Source organism: Podarcis muralis, chromosome 2 (assembly GCF_964188315.1).
Source record: "Podarcis muralis chromosome 2, rPodMur119.hap1.1, whole genome shotgun sequence".
Taxonomy (NCBI): domain Eukaryota; kingdom Metazoa; phylum Chordata; class Lepidosauria; order Squamata; family Lacertidae; genus Podarcis; species Podarcis muralis.
The window spans coordinates 65,869,755-65,892,709 of NC_135656.1; the positions used below are offsets into that span (position 1 = coordinate 65,869,755).

Here is a 22,955-nt window from a genome sequence, read left to right on the forward strand (position 1 = left end):
AAGAAGAATTTAGTAGAGGGAGGAACTATGCCAATAGTACAATAAACTCTAGCCAGCTTGGTCAATTGGATGACCTGGTACAAGTCATTCTTAATGTGTATGATAGGAAATGAGGTTAAATAGCTTCAGTTAAAGAACTTAAATCTATTGGGCACTCTATTTGTATCATCATTATAATAACAAATCATTCAGAAGGCGCCCCTGCAGCAGACTGGCCCCTCAGATTGAAAGGATACCCCAATTTCCACCAAGCCCAAGACTTTCGAGGTGCATAAACAGAAGCACTTCACACACAGTCTCTCAGCAATACAAGCAAGTCTTATGTCACATGATATGGTGCCTTCAGTGTCTTTTAGTGTTAAAGATATCAGGCATGACCCACGGCCCAGGTGTCACCTGGGATAAAAATCATTCCCCCAGGAAGGGCATAGTTCCATGCGGAGCTGGACTCTCATTCCAAGGGCCTGAAACTACTGTATCTCTCTCTCTTTCACACCAGCCCAGGACAGCTGTAGTCCCATATGCTGGAAATGGTCCAAAGAAAATCACAAAGAAACAAACGGGGGGATGGGGACCAATTTCAACCATAGCATATGAAACTAATTTAAAGGGGATGTGCCAAAGCAACTCAAAAGGGGAGCATCCTTTGGGATCAGCTTTACTGGCAGCACAGCTCACCACCCTGGCAGCTGTAGTTTTTATTCTTCCTTTCCTGGCACCAGAACAAGTTATGCCAAGGGCGGGGCATGTCCTGCACAGCAGCCGCCACTCAGGCTGATGGAAAGTCCCAGCAGGCCTAGATCTGATGATAAAATGTCAGCCCAGCAAGAACAGTCTATTGAAGATGCTGAAATTGGACCCTGGGACCTTTTGCATACAAAGCATAGTGTCCCTGTCTATAAACTTGCTCACCTTCTCTGTGGGAATTGGATGTTTCAATGGCGTACGTGCATAGTTAGCACATGTTTTGTTATCTAAGAAATAAGGATCTTATTTGCTTTTGATTTCTGCTCCAGGCATTCTGTGAGAATAAAGTTCAACACTGTTGTCCGAACCTTTCATTTCAGTGTAGTCAAACAGTATTTGGGGCTTGCCGAACACTTCTTAAACAAACTCACAGGGGGTCAGACCCAGGCTAAATGAAACAGGATCAAGGGGACTTCAGTTAGCTATTACTAACCGTACCAGTTTCAATGGGACCTAAGTACAGCTAGCTTCTTCTGGATGCAACCCAAGAGCATAGTCCCTATATTCAATCTCCTCTCCTCAAAGTCCTTCCTCCCTATTCCCACGTGTGAGCACTGGTTGAGGTCAATGTCATCCACGTGAGCGTCATTTCTGTACACCCCTTTTCTCCACGCTGAAATCTGGTTCACACATTCATACCTACATTTGATGAGTCATGAGTCATACATAATGCTCTGCTATTTTTCTAGAAAAAGAGGTGCCGGAACTCAGCTGAATGCCTCCCTTGTTCTCTTATAATGGCAATTGTGCCCACCCGAGAGGGACTGGAACGGAGTTCTGACGAGGTCTGGCTGAAAAAAAATCCCTGCTTAGCCACATGTGTGAACTATATCAATTGAAAGAATTTGTTGAGTTGACTTTGGGTGGTAGGAAAGTTGTGCTGGCAATATTTGTCACACCAGCCCATCCACACATCCAAGACTTTAGTTTGCAGCTGGCAAGTAACAAACACAGATGTGCAAACTTGAGCTTATATCAGTGGGGGCTGGTTCATTAGGGCTAACCGAGCACCACCCCACCAACCTCAATCTTTCCTTACTTCTTACAACCACTCCAGGGGATGACCCTGCCTGTCAGCTTCCTCCTCCTCCTTGGTCTCTGGATTTCCCTTGCAGAACTCAACAGGGAGGCAGCTGGGGACCAGCTTCCACCGGTGACTTGGCTCTGCCTGTTATTGGCTCTGGCTCCACCTATTGTTGGTGCCAATAAGCACCAGCCACCCCTGACTTATATATGTGTTGGGAAAACATGTCCGAAGTAGTCCTGGGCATCTAAGGCCCATTTTATATTGCTGCTTTTGCTAGAGGGGCTTGGTGGATTTCCCACTTTTAGAGGGCAAGTTAAAGAAACTTCCTCCAGCGCGCGCACACAAAGTGGAAGCGTCTGTTTTTCAGGCAGAGCTGAACTCATGTATGAGAAGGGCCCCCCCCAAAAAAAAAAAATTTCACCTTAGCGGTTCTCCATGAAAGAAGGAAACCCGACATGTGTGGCATCTGACCCCGGGAGTCACGAGCACCTGCCGGATTTGTGCTGCCCCCCGTCCCGCCCCAGGGCAAGGAAGCCTCGCAACGCGCGTAGGCGCCGAAGAGCACGTGGGCACAAGCCCCTCCTCTGGAGAGGGGGAGACGGAGTCAGATTGAGAAAACCCGGAGCGGGAAGAGTGGTGGATCCGGCTGGGGCAGGTGTGATCTCAGCAGCCACTTCTCTTTTCTCGCCCAGGGCAACTTCTCCGCTCGCCACAGGTTGGGGCGAGGCCAGCCGGTCGACTTCGAGTCTCTGACGAAGGGAGAAGAGCCAAGAGCGCGCAGAGGCCGTCCCAATAATTTGTTAGTCTTTGAGGTGCTCTTGCCAAACGAGGCTCCTTGGAGTTTTCGCTGCAACAGGCTGGCAGGGCTGCGCTGCCCCTCTGGGAACAGCGAGCGAGCGAAGATCGGCGGCGGCGCGGAAGAAACGATCGCACCCACAGCCTCCTTGGGTCCCGTCTCCGGCAGCCGCGTCCTCTTCGCGTCGCTTCTCCCGGGGATGCGCTGATCTCTGCTGAGCCTCGGCAGGAAGGAGCACATGGAGCGACCGGAGCCGCTCTGGGTGAACAGTAGCTGCGCCAACGGTGAGTAAGAGCTCTCGCTTGGCCGCCACACGCGGGTTACGAGGAGGGAGATGGAGAAGAGACTGCTCGGCTGCTCTCCTCCTCCTCCTCCTCTTTTCCTGCTTCCACTTCTCAGGGTTAGGGAGACCTTTCCATCTCCATCAGGCAAGTTCCTGGTTCCTGGTTCAAAAAACTGATCGGTTCTTCCCACTTTGGCAGACAAACCTATTAAAATAATCGCTTTGCCCCCTTTTGCTGGAATACATATAATTTTAAGAGGGAGATCTGAAGATTTATAAGGTCTTCAGAACCTCTTGCCCCATGTCGCCCTTGAGGTCTGTGTAGCTCGGAAGAGTGGCCTGCTTTGCGTAACTGTGAGGTTTGGGAAGGTGGCGTTTTCTTCTCCTTCGGTTCTCCAGGCGATTGCAGCAGCTTCCTCTGTTTCCTTCCCTCCGGGTGCCTGTAGGTCACCAAGCAAGCAAGCCAAGCGATTGTGCAAAGTAAGCCTGAAGAGACAGGTGCAAAAATAAAAAGGAGAAGCTTGTTTGGCAAGGGGGCTCGTTCTCACGATCAGCCCGGCCAGTCTCCTCCTTTGCAGGTGAAACTCAAACTTAAAGAGCAGGATTTTCCCGGGGGTGTTTTACTTAAACTAGCGAGGTGGTCGTGAGATCGAATTAGAAGTAATCGTATCTTTCCTACTTCTACCGTTTATGGAACAGTCAGTTCTTGTGAGCGCTTGTGGGAACATGGGAAGCTGCATTGTATCAGGTCAGACCCTTGGCCAGTCTAGTCCAGTATTGTTTACACTGACTCCCAGTGGCTCCCCAGAGTTTCCCAGCTCAACTTGAAGATGCCAGGGACCTGCATGAAGCAGACTCTCTAGCACTGAGCTGTTCACCCCTAGAGGAAAAAACAAGAACTCTGGTGGCAGGTGGGCTGCGGTGCCCTGATTCTAACTCCTGTCAGCCCCAACCAGTGTAGCCAATGGGAGATGTAGTCTGACAACCTCTGGGAGGTCCAAAGGTTCCTTCATCCCACAGGTAAAAGGACAAAGGAAAGATTAAAGCATGGGAGGCTGGGAACATTATGGCCCTCAGGGCAGTTACTCCAGTATTATCATGTCCACAAACAGAAAGTTCATAAGAAAGTGGAAAAAGTCCTAAAGACTTCACTCATGCTCAGGTATAATAGCTGCCTTGTCTTAAATTGTGCTGGCTTGATTGGGAATTATGGCTGAGTATGGCGCTGTGGGTTAAACCACAGAGCCTAGGACTTGCTGATCAGAAGGTTGGTGGTTCGAATCCCCGCCACGGGGTGAGCTCCCGTTGCTCGGTCCCTGCTCCTGCCAACCTAGCAGTTCGAAAGCATGTCAAAGTGCAAGTAGATAAATAGGTGCTGCTCCAACAGGAAGGTAAACGGCGTTTCCGTGCGCTGCTCTGGTTCACCAGAAGCTGCTTAGTCATGCTGGCCACATGACCTGGAAGCTGTATGCTGGCTCCCTCAGCCAGTAAAGTGAGATGAGTGCCGCAACCCCAGAGTCAGTCACAACTGGACCTAATGGTCAGGGGTCCCTTTACCTTTACCTATTCCAGGACAGGGTTATGGGAGCAGTGGAAGGGTTAGGGTGCTAAGTGGTTGTTGAGAATGGTGAAAAGCAGTGGTGACTTGTGAATCCTACAGAACAATGTGGTGCTGCTCAGATTAGGGTTCCCTGTTTACCTTCCAAAAGGGTATAATGATTTTCCCCTCCATTCACAAGCAAAAGTAATAGAGATGGCTTCTTTTGCTGCCCTTCCGCTGCTGCTTAATTTGCTAAGAATGTTTTGAAACAGGATCAAAAGCCACATCTGCTTTCATGAGTCTGTATTGTCATAGGCTTCTTGTGAAATAGGCTGTAAAAGATAATAGAAGCATATGACCCATAAGTCTTCAAGAATACCTTCTGTTAGCTTCTACTGATGAGCTTTGCTGCTCCCTGGATTAATGTGGCTTTATTGGCTCGTGACTCTTTTTTAATATTTATATTTTATTGAGGTTATAATAGTGAGTTAAAGTAAATCGTGAAAGAAAGAATATAAAATGGAAAAAGAAATAATCATCATAATAATTTTCTTATTTATACCCCACCCATCTGGCTGGGTTTCCAAATATTAAAAACATTTTAAAAAGAAGAGGAAAACAGCAATAACAAAATAACAATAAAATACAAAACTATACAGTATATATGTAGATGGATAAACTTATTGTTTCCCTCAGTATATGATGATTCATGTGTCACTATGGTTTCGATAAATATGTTCCAAAGTATCATTAAATTTGTCCATGCCTAATCTTCATCTAAGACTCTTCATAAGAGTCGGACATGACTAAACGACTAAACAACAACAACAATCTTCATCTGAAAGCGATCCTTTCATGGGTTGCAGGAGTTGTCATGTCAGCTATCCATTACTGTAATTAAAGGATCCTACATCCATATTTTTGTTCTTCCAATGTATCAGTATGAATCCTTTTGCAGATGTGAGTGCATGGAGAATCCATTTACATTGACTGATAGTCAAGCCTCATATATTAAGTATATAGTTTATAGCTTCTGAAATGTTTAACTCTTTCTCCACAATATTTATTCATTCTGCATCTCCAACAGCATGTTGTCGCTGAGAGTCCATGTTTATGCAATCATGATGGAATCCAATAAACTTGAAATAAAATCTCTTGTTGTATGAGACATCGTTTATAATCTAACGATACATTGGAAACGGAGGCTAAAATATTATCCCATTCTTTAACTAAGATGGAGCTTGTTAATACAGTGGTGCCTCGCAAGACGAAAAGAATCCGTTCCGCGATTCTCTTCGTCTAGCGGTTTTTTCGTCTTGCGAAGCAACCCCATTAGCGGCTAAGTGGATTAGCGCTATTAGCGGTTTAGCGGCTTAGCGGCTATTAAAGGCTTAGCGGCTTAGCTGCTAAAAGGCTATTAGCGGCTTAGCAGCTTAGAAAAGGGGGGGGGGAGCGAGAAAAAAATGGCGAGACTCGCAAGAAGTTTTCGTCTTTCGAAGCAAGCCCATAGGGAAAATCGTCTTGCGAAGCAACTCAGAAACGGAAAACCCTTTCGTCTAGTGGGTTTTCCATCTTGCGAGGCATTCGTCTTGCGGGGCACCACTGTAATGTATTCCATTTATTTCTCAAAGTTTGTGCATCAAATTAATTAATACACAATAAACATTTCTAAAAAGTAATAGCTGGCTTTTTAGCCTCCAGGGATTCAGTCAAGTGTTTGAGTATCACCTTGGCTTGTGACTCTTGGTGTCAGGCATTACAGCAAGGGGATCCAAAGATGAATAAAAATATTTTTTAAATCTATCAATTTCAAAGAGGTTTGCACTGCAGATTAGGCTGGAATGGATGGCATACTTTTTCTAAGCTTTTATTTTATTTGAATTCAGGGGGGAAACAGAGCAAAGGAAGAAAGATGTATGGCAGATTTTGATGAGTTTACAAATCTTTCATTCTCTCCTTTAACAGATAATCCTGAATACTTTCATGGCAGTTGGTTTACCTGCTTGTGATTTTATGAAAATCTGGCTTGGCGGGGATGGCAGGCTATAGAGTGGGCATCATGATTAAAGTCTTTGATCTTTGTTGAGATGCCATCAGTCTTTAATAAATACATCACTTTCTCCTTGAAAATTAGAAACTATGTTTTCAAGACCTGAATTCACTAAAAATGTTCTTGACTGGGAATTGTTCCAGATGTCTGCTGCTGTGTGTGACACTGCCATTGAAGTATAGAGATGCCTCCCTAAACATGGCCAAGGTGTAAAGAGACAAGCGATTTGAGTTTGAATTGCTCACTGGACAACATATTGCACTCTGTATCCTGAGAAGGTACAGTAGTGGGTTGCCGGTCAGCTGCCTGTGGGTCTCATCATTATAGTTGTAAGCTCCTCTGGGTACCTTTTTTTCTTTTTTCTTTTGGCTGAAGAACAGGGCAAAATGCTTCTGATAAAAAACAGCCAACACCTGCAAACCTAAAAGGGAGCAAGTCCTATTGAAAGTGAGACCTACTTGTGAGTAAATACATTGTTAGTTGTGCTGTAAATTTGACTTTCGAGTTAAACTGCACATTTGGATGTTTACTTCTGTCCTTTGTGATTTTTATGGAAGTTCGAAGGGCTGATCTACACACACAGTAGACTGAGGTGAGAGAATCTTATGATGCACAAGTGGGCTATACTAGTTCATGCTTCCTGCCAACCCAGCAGTTCGAAAGCACGCTAGTGCAAGTAGATAAACAGGTACCATTGCAGCGGAAAGGTAAACAGCATTTCTGTGCGCTCTGGTTTCCGTCATGGTGTTCTGTTGCACCAGAAGCGGTTTAGTCATGCTGGCCACATCACCCGGAAAGCTGTCTGTGGACAAACACTGACTCCTTCGGCCTGAAAGCGAGATGAGAGCTGCAATCCCATAGTTGCTTTTGACTGGACTTTACCATCCAGGGGTCCTTTACCTTTTACCTTTTTACTGCTTCATGTTGTAGTTGGGGGAGAGGGTTACCCATTTTTTATCACTCTTGCATGTACTCAATCAACAAACTGTTTTTAAAAAACTACTGCAGCAAGGAGAAAAATAGTATCTCAGCCCATTTTCTTCTGTGCTGGTTTGCACAGTCTATTCTGCTCCTTTGGGAGTCTTCCACCTTAGCATTATCACCTTGGCTAGAGAGAAGACATGTCCCAGATCCCATTTCATTTCTGTTGCAAAGGGTTGAAATTTGGTGGCGCTCTTTGAATTTCCCCTCACAGAATGCAGCAGAATCTGAGCAAATAAATTGGTGTGGTTGTAACTGGCCTCAATCCTCCCCCTTCTCCTTTCTTTTTCACTTGGGCTTTTGAGGATGTTGGTATTCTTGTCAATCCCCAAGGAAGGAAAAGGCTACATGACATTAGGGCATTGTGAGTATGTTGGAGATAAGAATTCACTGTTTGTTTTCAGGCTCACAAAGACTGGTCTGTATCAGGCAAATTGCCAGTGTCAAAACACCACGCCACATTTGCATTACTGTATTTGTAGCATAGCTACAATCCTGCCCTGTTTTATCAGACCATAGGTATATATGTTCTCTCCCTCTCATTTAAAGAGCTCTTGCAAATGGGTATGCACCATTTCCTTTAACCTTTCCTTTAAGGGTCTGGGCTGCCAACGATTTTTTTCATCAGAGCGCCTGTGCTTTTAAAAAAATGTTGTATATATTTATTTAACACATATACAGCTCTGCAGCAAAGTGGATTTACAATAAACGACCATGTACAAAACAAACAGTAATAGCAAGGAACAAAACACAAAGCATCTCAAGGTTCTTAAAAAATGATTAAATATCCAATTTAGTTCAAAAATATTTTTATCACCTATATCCTGAAAACCAATGGGCAGGGTACAGAATATACCTCCCACGTTCACTAGTTTCACATACCCTCCAGCATTTCTCCTATGAAAATAGGGACTTCCCATTCTGTTCTGATACTTTTACTATTTATACCCCACACATCTTACTGGGTTGCCCCAGCCATTCTGGACAGCTTCCAGCATATAGAGGGTGAGTCCTTTAAAAGAGGCCCCATGCATATAGAGTACACATGTTCCAAGGGGCATCTTTTAAAAGACTCACCCTGTATAAAAACATTTTTTTAAAAACCTTCCCTATACTGTACAGGATTGCCTTCAGACGCCTCAGGGGCCAGATAACTTCATACCCTCCAACATTTCTCCAATGATATTAAGGACAACCTAAGGAATTGCCACCTCATGAGAAGAGTCCCTGGAAAAGACCCTGATGTTGGGAAAGATTGAGGGCACAAGGAGAAGGGGACGACAGAGGACAAGATGGTTGGATAGTGTTCTCAAAGCTGCGAACATGAGTTTGACCAAACTGCGGGAGGCAGTGGAAGACAGGAGTGCCTGGCGTGCTCTGGTCCATGGGGTCACAAAGAGTCGGACACGACTAAACGACTAAACAACAACAACAAAGGAATTGCAGGGCATTCCAGGATCAAATCAGAAACCGGGATGGCTTCTCTAAATCAGGGGTGTCCCTGGAAAATTGGGACACTTGGAGGGTCTGGTTTCATAGCAGAGGAGCAACAACCATGAGGCTTTTCCTTTTTTTTTTTAAATAATTTTTTATTAATTTTCCAAACACATAATAAAAACAAACAATACCCAAAACAAAAACATACAAACATATAAACATGTATAATTTCATAATCTTATTTTCATGCACCTTACTTCCCGGACTTCCCCATACCTCCCCTTTTCTGCATCCTTGTTTTGCATTCCTTCAGCAACTCCTCCAATTAGCTAATTATTTAATTCACTTTCATTAGATTCTTTTTCTTTTTAACTTATTGATTACAGCTGCAATTCTCTATTTCTTAATTCCTTAACATCTTAACACTCCTCAATTTTACAGCAATTTTTAAGATATATTTTAAATTTCTTCCAGTCTTCTTCCACTGTCTCCTTCCCCTGGTCACGGATTCTGCCAGTCATCTCCGCCAGTCCCATATAGTCAATCACCTTCATCTGCCATTCTTCCAGAGTGGGTAGTTCTTGTGTCTTCCAATACTTTGCCAGAAGAGTTCTTGCTGCTGTAGTAGCATACATGAAAAACGTCCTATCCTTCCTTGACACCGATTGGTCCTATCCTTCCTTGACACCGATTGCAGGACATTCCAGGATCAAATCAGAAACCGGGATGGCTTCTCTAAATCAGGGATGTCCCTGGAAAATAGGGACACTTGGAGGGTCTGGTTTCATAGCAGAGGAGCAACAACCATGAGGCTTTTCCTGTATTGTAGCCACCCACTTTTTCAGATGGGGGCAGCCATTAGCAGGTTATAGTGTTTTAGCCATTAAAAGGGTCATCTGCTGATATCTTCTATCATACTGTTGTTAAAGGCACAAGCCCAGGCCAAACAACGTTTTTTAATCAGTTGGTAACATTATAGAATGTTTCACCTCCCTCTTTGCTTCTGATAGTTCAAGTAGCAGACTGCCCTAACCCAGGTCCTCCACAAAGCATTGGAGTCCTTAGGTGTCACTCACTTTGCATAGCTCAACCAAAAGGTCTGGACAAGTTTTGACAGCATCTGCTTCTTCTCCTTTCTTTCCTGTTCTGGAAGGCAAAGTAGAACCTACACATGGAGATCAGGTGCTGTCAAGCCCTTTGGCCACAGTTTACCTTTAGAAAGCTTCACCCAACCTATCCTTATTTGAGTTGTAAGGTTTGTACTCTGCACCTCAACCATCCATAATCCGTTTAGTCACGGAAAAGAAGGATATTTATAGTAATGAGTGGCTTTGTAGAGATGGAAGAGGTGTAATCATTTCCACCTGTCTTGTATTATGGTGTAAATGAATTGGTGCCTTGGGTGTGTCTTGGAGTGTGGGAATCACAGAGGCTCATCCATCCCCACCCACACTAGCTGACACACCTTAGATCTGGGTGCTGATAAAAAATGTAACTGATGAAACTTGATTTGTATCTGTGTTCGTTCCTGTTAAAACTATGTTGCATGCTTTATTTGCAGAGCAGTCTATGCATATGTATGTGCTGAAAGAGAGTGCGTGTTTCAATTCAATGCTCCAAAAATTCTCCTTTCTCCCTTTCTCTCTCCCCCCCCCCCCCCCGGTTTTATATCCAACCTGAGGGGAAGCTTCTTCAGCCCAAGGCTCAAATTCTTCATGAGCCACATGTGTGTGGTACTGGGTGGGACCAGAGGCAACAATGGGTGGAGAAACAGGTCTTACCTTCCTAAAATAAAAGTTAAAGGTTTCTACATATGTACCCACCCACTTCTGTCTGTCATCCAGCCAGGCAGTAGGCTGGAATAAAGGGATGCAGGCTGGGAAGGATCCCAAAGCCAGACAGAGAGGCCTGAAGGTCTACGTTCAGCCCTAGGCCTGAAGTTCTTCACCACTGATCTAGCATGTTGACTGCACTAGGAATATTTTATTCTCTCCTATGTGAAGATGATAGTGTTACCGGTACCAAGTCCAAAACGCTGTCCCTCCCAGGCCAATAAAGAGACAGTGGGTGGTAAGGTAAAAGTTTATTCTCAGTTGCTGCACAGAGACTCGGCAGGATATCTCCAAAATCGAGCACGCAAAATACAAAGCATTTATGCCACTGTGGCAAGCAAACAAGCACATGATGTCTTGCATCACTATTAGCTTGTGTGAACAAAGCGTGTCTAAGTCAGGTATTCTACTTGGCTACAGAACAATTACTCACTTATCCTTCTTCATATCGTGCTCAGGCCATGCCAGGTGTGACTGGCCTTGTACTTGCAACTGTGGGAACATCTTGCTGTTGTGACTGTATTTATGCGGACTCAGCAGGCTGTGGTTAATTATGTATGTGACATGCAAACTTCAGAGTTATGGCACCCAGGCATCACTAGTGTTTAGTTTGATTTTGACTTTTATTTAGTTAACTTATTTCAGTTCTTGCCGAGGTAGGATTTATTTATTTATTTATTTATTTATTTATTTATTTTTCAGGGGGTGGGGTAAACTCACAAGTTTTGAGCCTTTCTCAGTGTTGTTGCTTTAACAAGGATAGCGCATTTGTTGGCAATCATGTCTTGGCTTAGTAAGCTAAGATTTCAACAAGACTTTCTCCTGCCCAATGCATCCCTTTCACTCCTTCCTTTGTGGCAGGAGCAATCGAACCAGGAAGCCTCTAGTTAGCCACACTTCCCCATTTAGTCTGAACGAAGATTACCAGCTTTGGAACAAGATGGGATATTAAAGTTCAGTTTGAGGTTACTTTAATAACCTGGCCTGTTCCAAAGCTAGTAACCTGGTTCAGATGAAACAGGAAACTATGGTTCATTATAAACTCCACGAAGGGGTAGAGAAGGGGCTGCCAGCGTGGACAAAAGGTGTGTTCATATCTCAGTTTATTAAGATGAGATTTGATTGTCTGAATCAACCAGTTATATAGTCCCATATAAATCTGTAAATCATGATTTATTTGCATTTGCAAAAAAAGGGGGTTAGTTATTATCCTCAGTCGCAGCTCAATCAAGTTTTTCCAGTTTTATATTTTTTGATAAATGAATTGTTAGTGATGAAATGTTACTGATTCAGTACAAGTGTATGAAAGAGATTTTGAGAAATGCTCTCTTTATATGATGCAATACATTGTAAGACAGACTGCAAGACATACAGCATTATGTCAGCTGTACAATTTGTTCGTTTGGCAACATCTATGGCTCTTCATAGAAGGGAATTCTGATGAACAGGTGACATTCCCTTACTTCCATCATCCATACAGTAACTGCATCTATTAGTTCATGGAACTGTTAGAAATCTAATAAGCGCAAAAGCTAATCGTGTTCTTCTGCATGTTCTAGAACAATCATGTTCTAGTGATCTAGCAGGACATTTCTTTTCTTCTTTCAAGGAAGCAAAGGACCTAAATAATGGCATGTTTTGAGCATGGCATGTAAAATAAAGGCAGCAAATGTATTATTTGCTTAAAGTCTTAATTTCTGCCCTCTTCCTATTTTCTTGTCTTCCCAGGTTCATTATTAGCTCTGACATGCCTTTCTGGGCAGACGTTCTGTCAGGTTGTTGGGAATGTCAGCTCAACAGTCTTACCCCACAATAATATCACCTTAAACACAAACTGGATGGTACAGATAGAAGACAAATATGGCTTCTACATTGGCTTGGCCTTGGCCATCTTCTCCAGCTTCTTGATTGGCAGCAGCGTCATCCTTAAGAAAAAAGGACTGCGTCGGCTTGTGGAGACAGGAGGCACCAGGGCAGGTATGGTTTCAATGGCTCAGGAGGTGGGTGAGGAATTATTTTCTGAATGAGCTCTGGTTGTATCTGAGACAGGGCTGGCCAATATGGTACCCTTCAGATGTTTTGGACCACAAGTCCCATCAGTCCTGACCACTGGCTGAAAGGAATCGTCATCCACATCTTGAGGGTATCATGTTGGCTATTGCTGAGAGATCTGACTTTGAGCCTCAAAGTGTTTTGGATTCTGATGGCCTTTGCCTACACATTACACAGAGGCAAATCCTTGCCTGAACAGGCAACTATAGCCAATCACAGTTCATTAGGGAGTATGCCTGTATGACACGTTTCTCCATCTAACCCATTGAACTTCAACTGGTAGATGAAGTTCACCAGGGGTAGGCAGGTGTAGCTGGTCAACAACTTGCCTCAACCCTGACCTTTGGTCATGCTGGGTGGGGGCTGATGGGAGTTACAGTCCAACATTGAGAGAGCACCACATTGGCAACTTATCTCTGCACTGCTTTATTACAGCTTGACCTAAGGTGAGTCTCAACAGCAACACCAACATCATGCAGATATGATAAAAATGAAGAAGCGGGTCCCCAAGTGCATTTAACTAAATCTATTTTTTGGTTGTTTCATTCATTCATTCATTCACAATCTATTTTATACCTCAATTCAATAATTTTCCTAGGATGGTTTACCAAAAGAATTTTTAAAATGGAGAAAATAGAATAATGCGAAATCCACAAAATTATAAAAGCAGCAAAAAAGTCAGCAAGGTTAAAATGGCACCTAATAAATTTGGGAACAGTTTTCGACACTGAAGGGACAATAATGTAATCACCAGCCAAACCTCTTCAGCATTCCACTCCTGGGATGCCCAGCGAGTAGACTCTTTTTCTGGAAGTAACTCGTCTCACCTTGGATGGTGGTGGTAGTGCGAAGCACTTGCAGGGAGGCTCTCCAGTGAATATCTTAAAGCCCCTGTTTTGCAAAGCTTGAGGGCAACAGACTAGCTCTTTCTCTTAGAAAAATATCAGCAGTCCCTGCTAAAAGGAAATAAACTCGAAGAGCACACACAGGTTCTATAGCTCTTACAGGACCATGGAGTTTCTAGACTTGGCTGTTCTACTCTCTTCCCCTATATCTGCCCCATCTAATCTCATGCCCATCTAGGCATTCAGGCCATATTTGTTGTCATGGTATCTAGGTACCTCCCTCTTTCTCTTGCATTTTAACATTCCTGAAAGTCTGACATCTATTGATAGGTGGTGCTTCCTGTTTTGCTAGTACCTATTTTCAGTTTTAAGCTGCTTTGGTTTCCAATAAAATACTGGAATCAGGATTCTTGTGTGCAGCAGCTGATAATCTCACTCTGTGTTTTTCCAACAAAGTTTTTTATTTACCTTGTTTTTCAGTGTCGTGTCTTGTTCTAAAACTAGGATATCATTATTACGAATAGTAATAATGTTCAGTTAGCTATGGTAGGAGTCACTATGCTGATATGCTGATATACATTGACAAATAGCTTTTAGATCAGGGCCTCAAATTTGCAGGGAGCTTCCACAAGTAGAGCTGGTTCTCAACTGCAGGCACTTAGCTGCAAAGCATGTAGGGTCAGGGGGTAGGATCCTAATGGAGGCACTGGGATCTTTTAAGTGCATCCTTGATGTCATCCAACCTCCCCCAGTCTCACGCAATGGAAAACATATGAGGGGGAATACTTGATTAGGGTAGCATCACAATCACATATTTAAAAATATAAGAAGAGTCTTGCTGGATCAGACCAATGGCCCACCTAGTCCAGCATCCTGACCAGGATTTTTGGTAGCCTGAAAACAGGATTTGTTAATATAGATTTGGGGAGATAATGATCTGACCTGCCAGCCAGAGTAGATTCTCCACCCCGTCATAGTTTAGTATTGAGTGCAAAAGGGCCTGGGCCAAAAGCATTATAATATGCCAAATGACATTAGGCAAACACCATCGTATTCTTTTAGACACCTGTGAGGAAATTTTCTGTTTTGGTGGGCCTGTTTAGACACGTGATTTGTTACATGTTTTGTTGTGTTTCGTTGTTTGAAATGTTTTTAACAATTTTGAAATGTTAAATATGTTTTGCTTTATTTTTGATTGCATTTTTATTATCTATCGGTATGTGTTTGCCACTCTGGGCTTCTTTGGGAGAAAAGGCAGGATATAAGATGGAGGGAGGGATGGCTAAAATTCATATGACGATGTGTGTCAAAAATGTGCTCTATAATTATCTTGAACATGAAATGCTTTCTTGTCATTCTGGGAAGGAAGTTAAAAATGCACCCAGAACCCACTGGTTTGCATGTGTTTTATCTCTTTTTGTTTCTATCTAATTTTACCTAGTATGTGGTTCTTATTTCCTTTTGAAGTCTCTAAGCATGTGTGCCTTTTGCTTTTCCAGGGGATGGTGGCCATGGCTACCTTAGGGACTGGCTGTGGTGGGCTGGCTTGCTGACCAGTAAGTATGGTTATTCACACTAGCCTGGATTTGTTCCTATCAAATCTTTATCACTTTCCCTCTACCATGTGGAGGCTATTTCCACATGCTAGCAGTGCTATTTGAGAGCCTTTCCCCACAATGACATGGAAATGTCTAGGTGATCAAACTGAACTATATGTAGATGGCATTTCAGTTTTACCACCATTGTATGAAGCATGCATCTAGCTTTCTTCAGCTTCCCCGTGGGGACTGGAATGTATAGAGCTCATCACCAAGGTTCGGGTGGTACATGAAGCAAACCACAAAATGTTGCCCTCCCCCTGGAAGAAGGGTTGAGTTAAGATCTACATCAGGAACGAGTTGGGGAATCAAATCAACCTTATATGATGGCTGAAGTGGGAATCAAAGACTGTCATTGGGAGTAAAGGGTCCCGCTCTGAATTGTGTCCAAGAGACCCAATAGGGCAGCCCCCACCATTTCCACCCTACGGGTGGGAAACCAGCAGTGCACCCTATTCACCAAGAGGCTGCTGTAGAGGCGGCATGGGGTGGGGGAGCTGCTGAGGAGGTGGCAGATCCAGCCTCCAAGGAGTGTGACACAGCTGTTGTTGCCACATCAGCAGTAGCAGTAGGCGATACATTCCTTGGAAGCCAGATCTGCTGCCCCTGTGGATTCTGCCACCTGAGGTGGTCGCCTCACCTTGCCTCATGGGTGGGCCAGCCCTGCTCATCACAGTATAAATGATTCACTCCTCAGTAGAGATGTTTGTTGGCCAAAAACAACAAATAGCCTCAAGGCACCTTATGGAATAAGCCAGCAGTAAGCAGCCTGGTGCCTTTCATATGTTCTGAACTGCAACTGCAACTCACATCCACCCTAGTTTGGCCACTGGTCAGAGGGAGATGGGTGGTGGGAGATGTAGGAGGCTACGTTGTTGCTGCCCCTGGCATCAGCTTTCATGGGCTAGAGTCCACTTCAGAAGGACTTGGAAGCAGATTCTAGTCCATGGGCAGGGAAACTAATTGCCTTCTAAATCCGGCCCTTCTAAATCCACCCCAATTGCCTTCTAAATCCGGCCCGCGGATTTTTTTTACATGAGTGTCCTTTTATTTAAAATATACCTCTGGGTTATTTGTGGGACATAGTTCATATTTTCCCCAAAAAATATAGTCCAGCCCCCCACAAGGTCTGAGGGACAGTGGACCAGCCCCCTGCTGAAAAAGTTTGCTGACCCCTGTATCTAGTCCATGAAAGCTTATGACACTCTTAAAGGTGCTCCAAGGTTTTGGAAGCTACTGACCCAAGGCGGTGATCAGTCATTTTAGCATTGTCTGGTTTGCTAGGATTGGGTCCATTTTCTAAAATTGGCTAGGCACATCTGCCACCATATTGGATTCTGATCCATTACTCAGGAGATATTTGGTCAATACTTTTTGCACGGAGTTCCTTCAATCTACAGCATGACTCTTAAGATGCCTTTTCTTGTTAAAAAAAGTGAAAACACAACAGTGATTGGTGTAAAACCATCTTTCTCCTGGTTTTTAACTCCAGTGCTCTTTTTCATTGGGCCAAACTATGCACTGAATTAGCAAGAACACTTGAGCAGGAATAACACTCATTGTAATTTACCTGTTCTGTTTATCCTTTGGCTGTTTGCTCAGTGGGTGGAGGAGAAGCTGCCAACTTTGCCGCCTATGCCTTTGCTCCTGCAACAATTGTTACTCCGCTCGGAGCCCTGAGCGTGCTCATAAGGTGATTTCCTCTCGTTTCTATTCTGTCCTCCCATATTTATTCTAGGTCTGTAAATGTCAGTGGTGGTAACATGACTGGCCATGCAAACAGAAAAATAGCCTGATAACTTTCTACCAGTACACAGAAGGCAAACATTTGCTTCAGCCTGGCTCTCCACCCCCCCACCCCCCAAAGCAGATCTTGCATGGTACTTTTTGACACACGGGTGACTTTAATGACTTTAAATGAGTGCATTTAAAACAACAACCAGCAACCTGGTGCCCTCCAGATGTTTTGGACTGAAATTCCAGTCATTCTCGACCATTGGGCATTCTAACTGGAGCTGATGGGAGTTGTGGAAACACCAAAGTGTGGTCCCAAAGGATGAACTCCCTTTGGGTGCAAAGTGGTGGTGGCAGCCTGATGCATTGCAGCAGCACCCCTTAAATATTAATCTCAGGGCTGGAAATCAGTCAATAAGTTACAGCAAGTGTTTTCCTCTTCCCAGTGCCCTATGAACCTCAAGGGCGTTAGGGCTGCTAGGAAGTGATGTGTGGGTGGAGTTGCTCCCCTCTTTCGTCTCTGTGCTCCTCATCAACTGATACACATGGCAGCTAGACTATGATTGGAGGAGCAAACCGGTTGCATGAGAGTCCCCAAAGCTCATCAGTATATCAGCTTATTAAGCTAAGATATGAGCGTCTGAACATGCCCATTGTCAGTTAGATGATTGATTCTGATTTAAAGTGTCCAAATATCGCACATGCCTCTCTGTTTGTCACTGAAAGAAGTTTCCAAAGTTCTGTAGAAGGCTGTTATAAATGGGACAACCATGTATTCTGACTTCTTGTTAGTTTTCTGTATGTTGATTACCCCAAAGCAATTTTATTGATTTTTCTCCCCTATTACCCAGTGCCATTTTGTCCTCGTACCTGCTTGGAGAGCGGCTGAATCTCCTGGGCAAACTTGGTTGCATGCTGAGCATTGTGGGTAGTACAGTTCTTGTGATTCATGCTCCAGAAGAAGAGGAGGTCACCACTCTGGACGAAATGGCCTCTAAACTGAAAGAGCCAGGTAACCAGAAAAGCAGAAGGTTAAAGGTATCACCAACCAGCTATAAATGTAGCTTATTATCTGAATCCCTTGTTCAAGTGGGATGGCAGTGGCATGGCACTTCAGCTTTGAATCCCCAGTATGGCTGTCATCCTATTTGTGAGCATTGTGGTTCAGTGCCGTCCCCTGAAATGTCTTTGCACTGCTGCTGCTGTTTCCTGGAGACATTGCCCCCTTCACAGATCTCTCATGCCCCATTGCCAAATTGGACACGCAAGGGCAAGTGAAATGTGGAGAGCTCACTTTGAAACCTTCTTCAGACTCTTTGCACTAAAACACACAGTGGTCTAAAGAGGAACCTGTGTGCCCAGTGATGTTGGGCGCATGATGCCCTCCCATGATTTTAAGTTATGAATTGTTAACCTGTGGCCCTCTAGGTGTTGTTGTACTCAACCAGCAGTGGCAGGGGTCAGGGATGGTGGGAGCCACATCTGGAGGGCCACGTTGAGAGGGAACCACCTCCATTCTAAGACCTTGTTCAGGCAGATGTCCAAATAGGTCTTCTGAGTACATATGCAGGTGCATGAATTTGAGCTCGTGCACATGTCTTTCCCTGGATCCCGCCCTTATGTGTGCTTATTTTCTGCATTTTGTGCCAGTCCTTTTGGCAGACTCACCTCGCCTAGTTCCATTTGTTTAGGTGGAATAGTTCTCATTTCTTACAGCTAGGATTCTATTGGTTGATCAGTTGAACTCCTTATACCTGTTAGTGGTGTGCTACTGCCTTGCCACAACTTGTACTCTGCTCCTCATAAAACTGCCGCAACCTGGTGATGAATTCCTCACCCCCTTCTTTTCATTATTCCAGGTTTCCTTGCTTATGCCAGCATTCTGTTGGCGGTCTGCCTGGTTCTGATTTTCTTCCTTGCCCCACGTTACGGCCAGACCAACATTCTCATCTACCTCACCATCTGTTCTGTGATTGGAGCATTCTCAGTATCTTCAGTCAAAGGACTAGGCATCGCCATTAAGGGCTTTTTCGCTCACTGGCCTGTTCTTAAGGACCCACTCACCTGGATTCTTGTCCTCACATTAGTGGCCTCTATCACCACCCAAATCAACTACCTCAACAAAGCGCTGGACATTTTCAACACCTCTATGGTTTTCCCCATCTACTACGTGCTGTTTACCACCATTGTCATCACCACTTCAGTCATCCTCTTTAAGGAGTGGGTCACCATGTCTGTGGTGGACATCATTGGGACAGTCTGTGGGTTCCTCACCATTATTTTAGGGGTCTTTTTACTCCATGCCTTCAAAGATATGGACATCAGTTTGAGGAACCTGCCACAAACCCTTCAAAATGCTGACGAGGCCCCAGCCGTCAAGGACGACAAGAACATCCTGATAGAGCTGGATAATCCAGAAATCAAGGCTGACAACAAACCCAAAGTATTCATGATCTACAGCTGAAACCTAATAGCAACAATCCTGCAGCTGCAGGAACTTGGATTGAACAGGCATGTGCTATATTTTGCATTAACGGGTACGCATACGCATATTCTGAGAAATAGCAACCAAGTTGAATACCGTGAACTAGTTGTCTCACGTTTTGTCTCAGTAACCCTTTCCTCCCATCCTTTGGAATGTCACTGCACACCCCACACTCTGGAATTGCCTTGACTGCTTTGACTGTGCCTGCCTCAGACAAGCAGGTTTTCATTAATCATTTGGGGGTGGAGGGGGGATTGGTTCCATCTGTGGTTGAAGTTGCTTCTTGGCCCCTTTGCATGACGTTGTTTCCTCCAACATGATCTTCCCCTGAGAGGCTATACTGAGGTGCTGTGAGGCCACGAAGAGCATTCAGATTTGAAGTCCATGACCTGTGAAACTTCAGGGAAAGTTCTTGTGGCCTTTTTCAACCCTGAGTACTCAGTCCTCTACTGAAAGCGTTAACAGAAAATAACTTAAGGCATTCTTCTGATGAGCCAATTAGATCAGATATCAAGCTATGCTAGGACTCTTTTCCCAGACAACTAGCTTTCTGTTGTTGCCTGACAATTCCTGAGGAAGGGTGGTTGCACCATCATGCAATTGCCTCATCTGTATGCTAAAGAGGGAACAATTTCACTGGGACAATATCGCATGTGTCTTTCTGCCTATGCATACTACCCTTTAGTGCCTTTTTGGTCTTCCGCTGTTATTAAGTTGTTCTGCTTAAAAGTGGATGGAGTTAACCCATTAACCTATTGCCCTGATAGTGCGGCAACTGTCTTACAGTGCCAGTGTGTATCAAGAGGACAATTCTGATAGTGGTCCCATTTCTTGTACTATAGTGCCTATGTAATAATGTATTATGAAAAGGCATAACAGCCAATGTAAAATTGTGAAATATGCTTCATCCCTTGTAAACTTCTGGTGAGACAAAATGCTATTTGTATTTCTGTTAGCTTCTGCCATTATACCAAAGGGTCAGCCATCTAACCAAGGGTGTTTGAGAACCTTTTACGTTACAGTGTACATACAACCATAAGGAGAATCACTCGACTGCAGTATTCATTCCTGTGGTGGTAAGAATCTTGCCCATGCGCCCAGTTTTTGGTTGCAGGAAGATAATGCAGTTCTCCTCATAACAAGCAGCATACTTCTCATGCAACATGCTTGGTTGCACATTGTGTGCACTTGGGCTCAGTACCCATGTTACTCTGACGACTTGACAGCTGCCAGGGAAACATGAAAAGCCCTGGCCCACACCCAAGGAACCCATGTTAAAAAGCTAGGGCTTTTAACATGACAGATATGAGAGACTGGTGTTGTGATGTAAATATTGTTGGCCAATAGCCCTCCATGTTCAAAAGTGCCTTAAGTACCAGAATGATGGTAGTATCTCATGAGTTCTGTTTGGGGTACTGTGTTACGCCATCGTTAAAGGGGGGGCATCATGCTAGTTATGTTCTTAATACGATTTGTAAGTGGCTATAACCATTAGTGTTTATTTTCAATGTTAAGTTCTATAAGTATGTAGTAGACCCCCCCCCCCAAAAAAAACCACCTTTCTGTACAGCTCAAATCCCCAGTTGTGATCATGGCAGTGTAAACTGGGGTCAAGTCTGCAGGATTTATGATGTCATGAAAGTTGACGGTGGTTTGGGTCCCATGACTGTCACTATTTCCCCACATGCTTGTAAGATTTCCTTTGGTCAATGAAAGTCTTTTTGCTTAGCCTTGATGACCAAGAAATTGTCCAATGTACTGTAACAGGCACATGCCCTTTTTGTGGAAAACCAATAAGAGAGAAATTAGGCAGGGTTAGGGGACAGACATCGAAATCATGAGAATGATGAATCGAAGCTTTTTGCAACAGCTCCCACCAACCCTGAGTCCATGACTCAGGCATGTGTATAGCAGGCAAAAACATTTAGAGAGTGCAAGGTTGGAGAAGGGGGCTCTAAATGAAGAGGGCTCAAGGGGAAATGACGAGCATTGGGTGCCATAAAATCCACATCCTGATCCTGTCTTCTGCTCCTGTGAAACAGCAAATCATAGTGCCTCCACTTCATGGAGAAATGTATTTGCTTGCTATGGGGAGGGACAACTTCTCAGTCTCCACAGCAGCAGCAGCAGCAGCAAGAGCTGTGCATTTAAAAAGAGCAGCATCCTAAGATTTATACGGATAGCACAGGCATTAACCGAGAGCTGGCAAAAACTTTAAAGGAAATTTTAGGATGCAAAAAAAGTTGATTTTTGCATGCTGGTAATACTTCAGCTGTTGAAGTACAAACAGAAGCTCTGCCTGTCTTTACATAGTCTCCTTTTTTGACATTTAAATCAGTGGTTCTTCATTCCAGAAGGAAGAACTCCAGTAAGAGTGTTACCCTTCTAAGGTTCACTTTCATTCTGCTGTGCTGCTTTTTCCAATACAAAATGGCAAACTGGAGATTATTGGCATCTAAACTTATGTTGGCATGTGTGTTTGATGCTAGGTATGAAAAGTTGACGAGCTTCTAGTTTCTTCTAAATTTGAGGTCCTTTCTTCACTTCTGGAATGAAAAAAATGTGGTGTTTGAAGCCTCCAGGATGTTGAGCTCTAATGGCATAATGAAATCTTACAATAAGATTTGATGGGAAGGTTGGAGAGTGGAGCTCCATAGAGACTGAAGTGCATCCAAGTTCATCTCACCACCATAGTACAGTGGTACCTTGGGTTACAGACGCTTCAGGTTACAGACACTTCAGGTTACAGACTCCGCTAACCCAGAAATAGTACCTCGGGCTAAGAACTTTGCTTCAGGATGTGAACAGAAATCGTGCAGTGGCGGCGCGGCGGCAGCAGGAGGCCCCATTAGCTAAGGTGGTACCTCAGGTTAAGAACAGTTTCAGGTTAAGAATGGACCTCCAGAACGAATTAAGTTCTTAACCCGAGGTACCACTGTACAGAGTTCCAATATCAACCAGAAATTTTGGCTTTGGCACTGATGCTGACAAATAACATTCATCTGGACAAGGGAGGAGATGGATCTTGAATGAGTACAAGCTACAGATCAGAGATCAATGAAAAGTCGCCAACTCAGTTGAGAGGTCATATTTCAAAACTCTATAGCAGCCCACAACTGTGGGCTAAAAGTCTGTGCTCTTCATTGTCTACAAAGGTCTTTTAAAACTCCGGGGATCTTCATTCCTAATGAATGTATTTTACAGTTAAATAAGATCAATGTAACTTTGTGAATAGTTATGATGGACAACTTGGATTTCCCCCTCCCTCCACTCCCAAGTTTGAACATATGGCATTTCAATGGTACTCATTTGTACTTGGAAAGGGGAAGAATAAAGATCTTTTTGTACAAACTCTTAAAAGGTGGAAATTTCAATTGTCTTAAGTTTTGTTTGCTTCCTTGTATTGCTTCCTGTAATGTTTGCTCTGTGACCAACCAGGAAGGCAAGTGCTGCTAATTAGATACTGGGACTGCAGCGCCCTCTGCTGGTGATAATAAATAATTTTTTATTTATTCTACCTCAGACGTTCTGGGAAATAAATTTGCCAC

General features: G+C 44.0%; 1 protein-coding gene across 1 annotated transcript; it reads left to right on the plus strand.

Annotated features, from left to right (window-relative positions):
* Positions 1-2,251: 2,251 nt before the first annotated feature.
* LOC114591399 (magnesium transporter NIPA4) lies at positions 2,252-22,924 on the plus strand. The gene is made up of 6 exons (XM_028718366.2): positions 2,252-2,854; positions 12,422-12,670; positions 15,090-15,146; positions 16,791-16,881; positions 17,774-17,934; positions 18,782-22,924. Exons 1-6 carry the CDS (start codon positions 2,809-2,811, stop codon positions 19,384-19,386), a joined length of 1,209 nt encoding a protein of 402 aa, XP_028574199.1. The 5' UTR covers positions 2,252-2,808; the 3' UTR covers positions 19,387-22,924.
* The last annotated feature ends 31 nt before the right edge of the window (positions 22,925-22,955 follow it).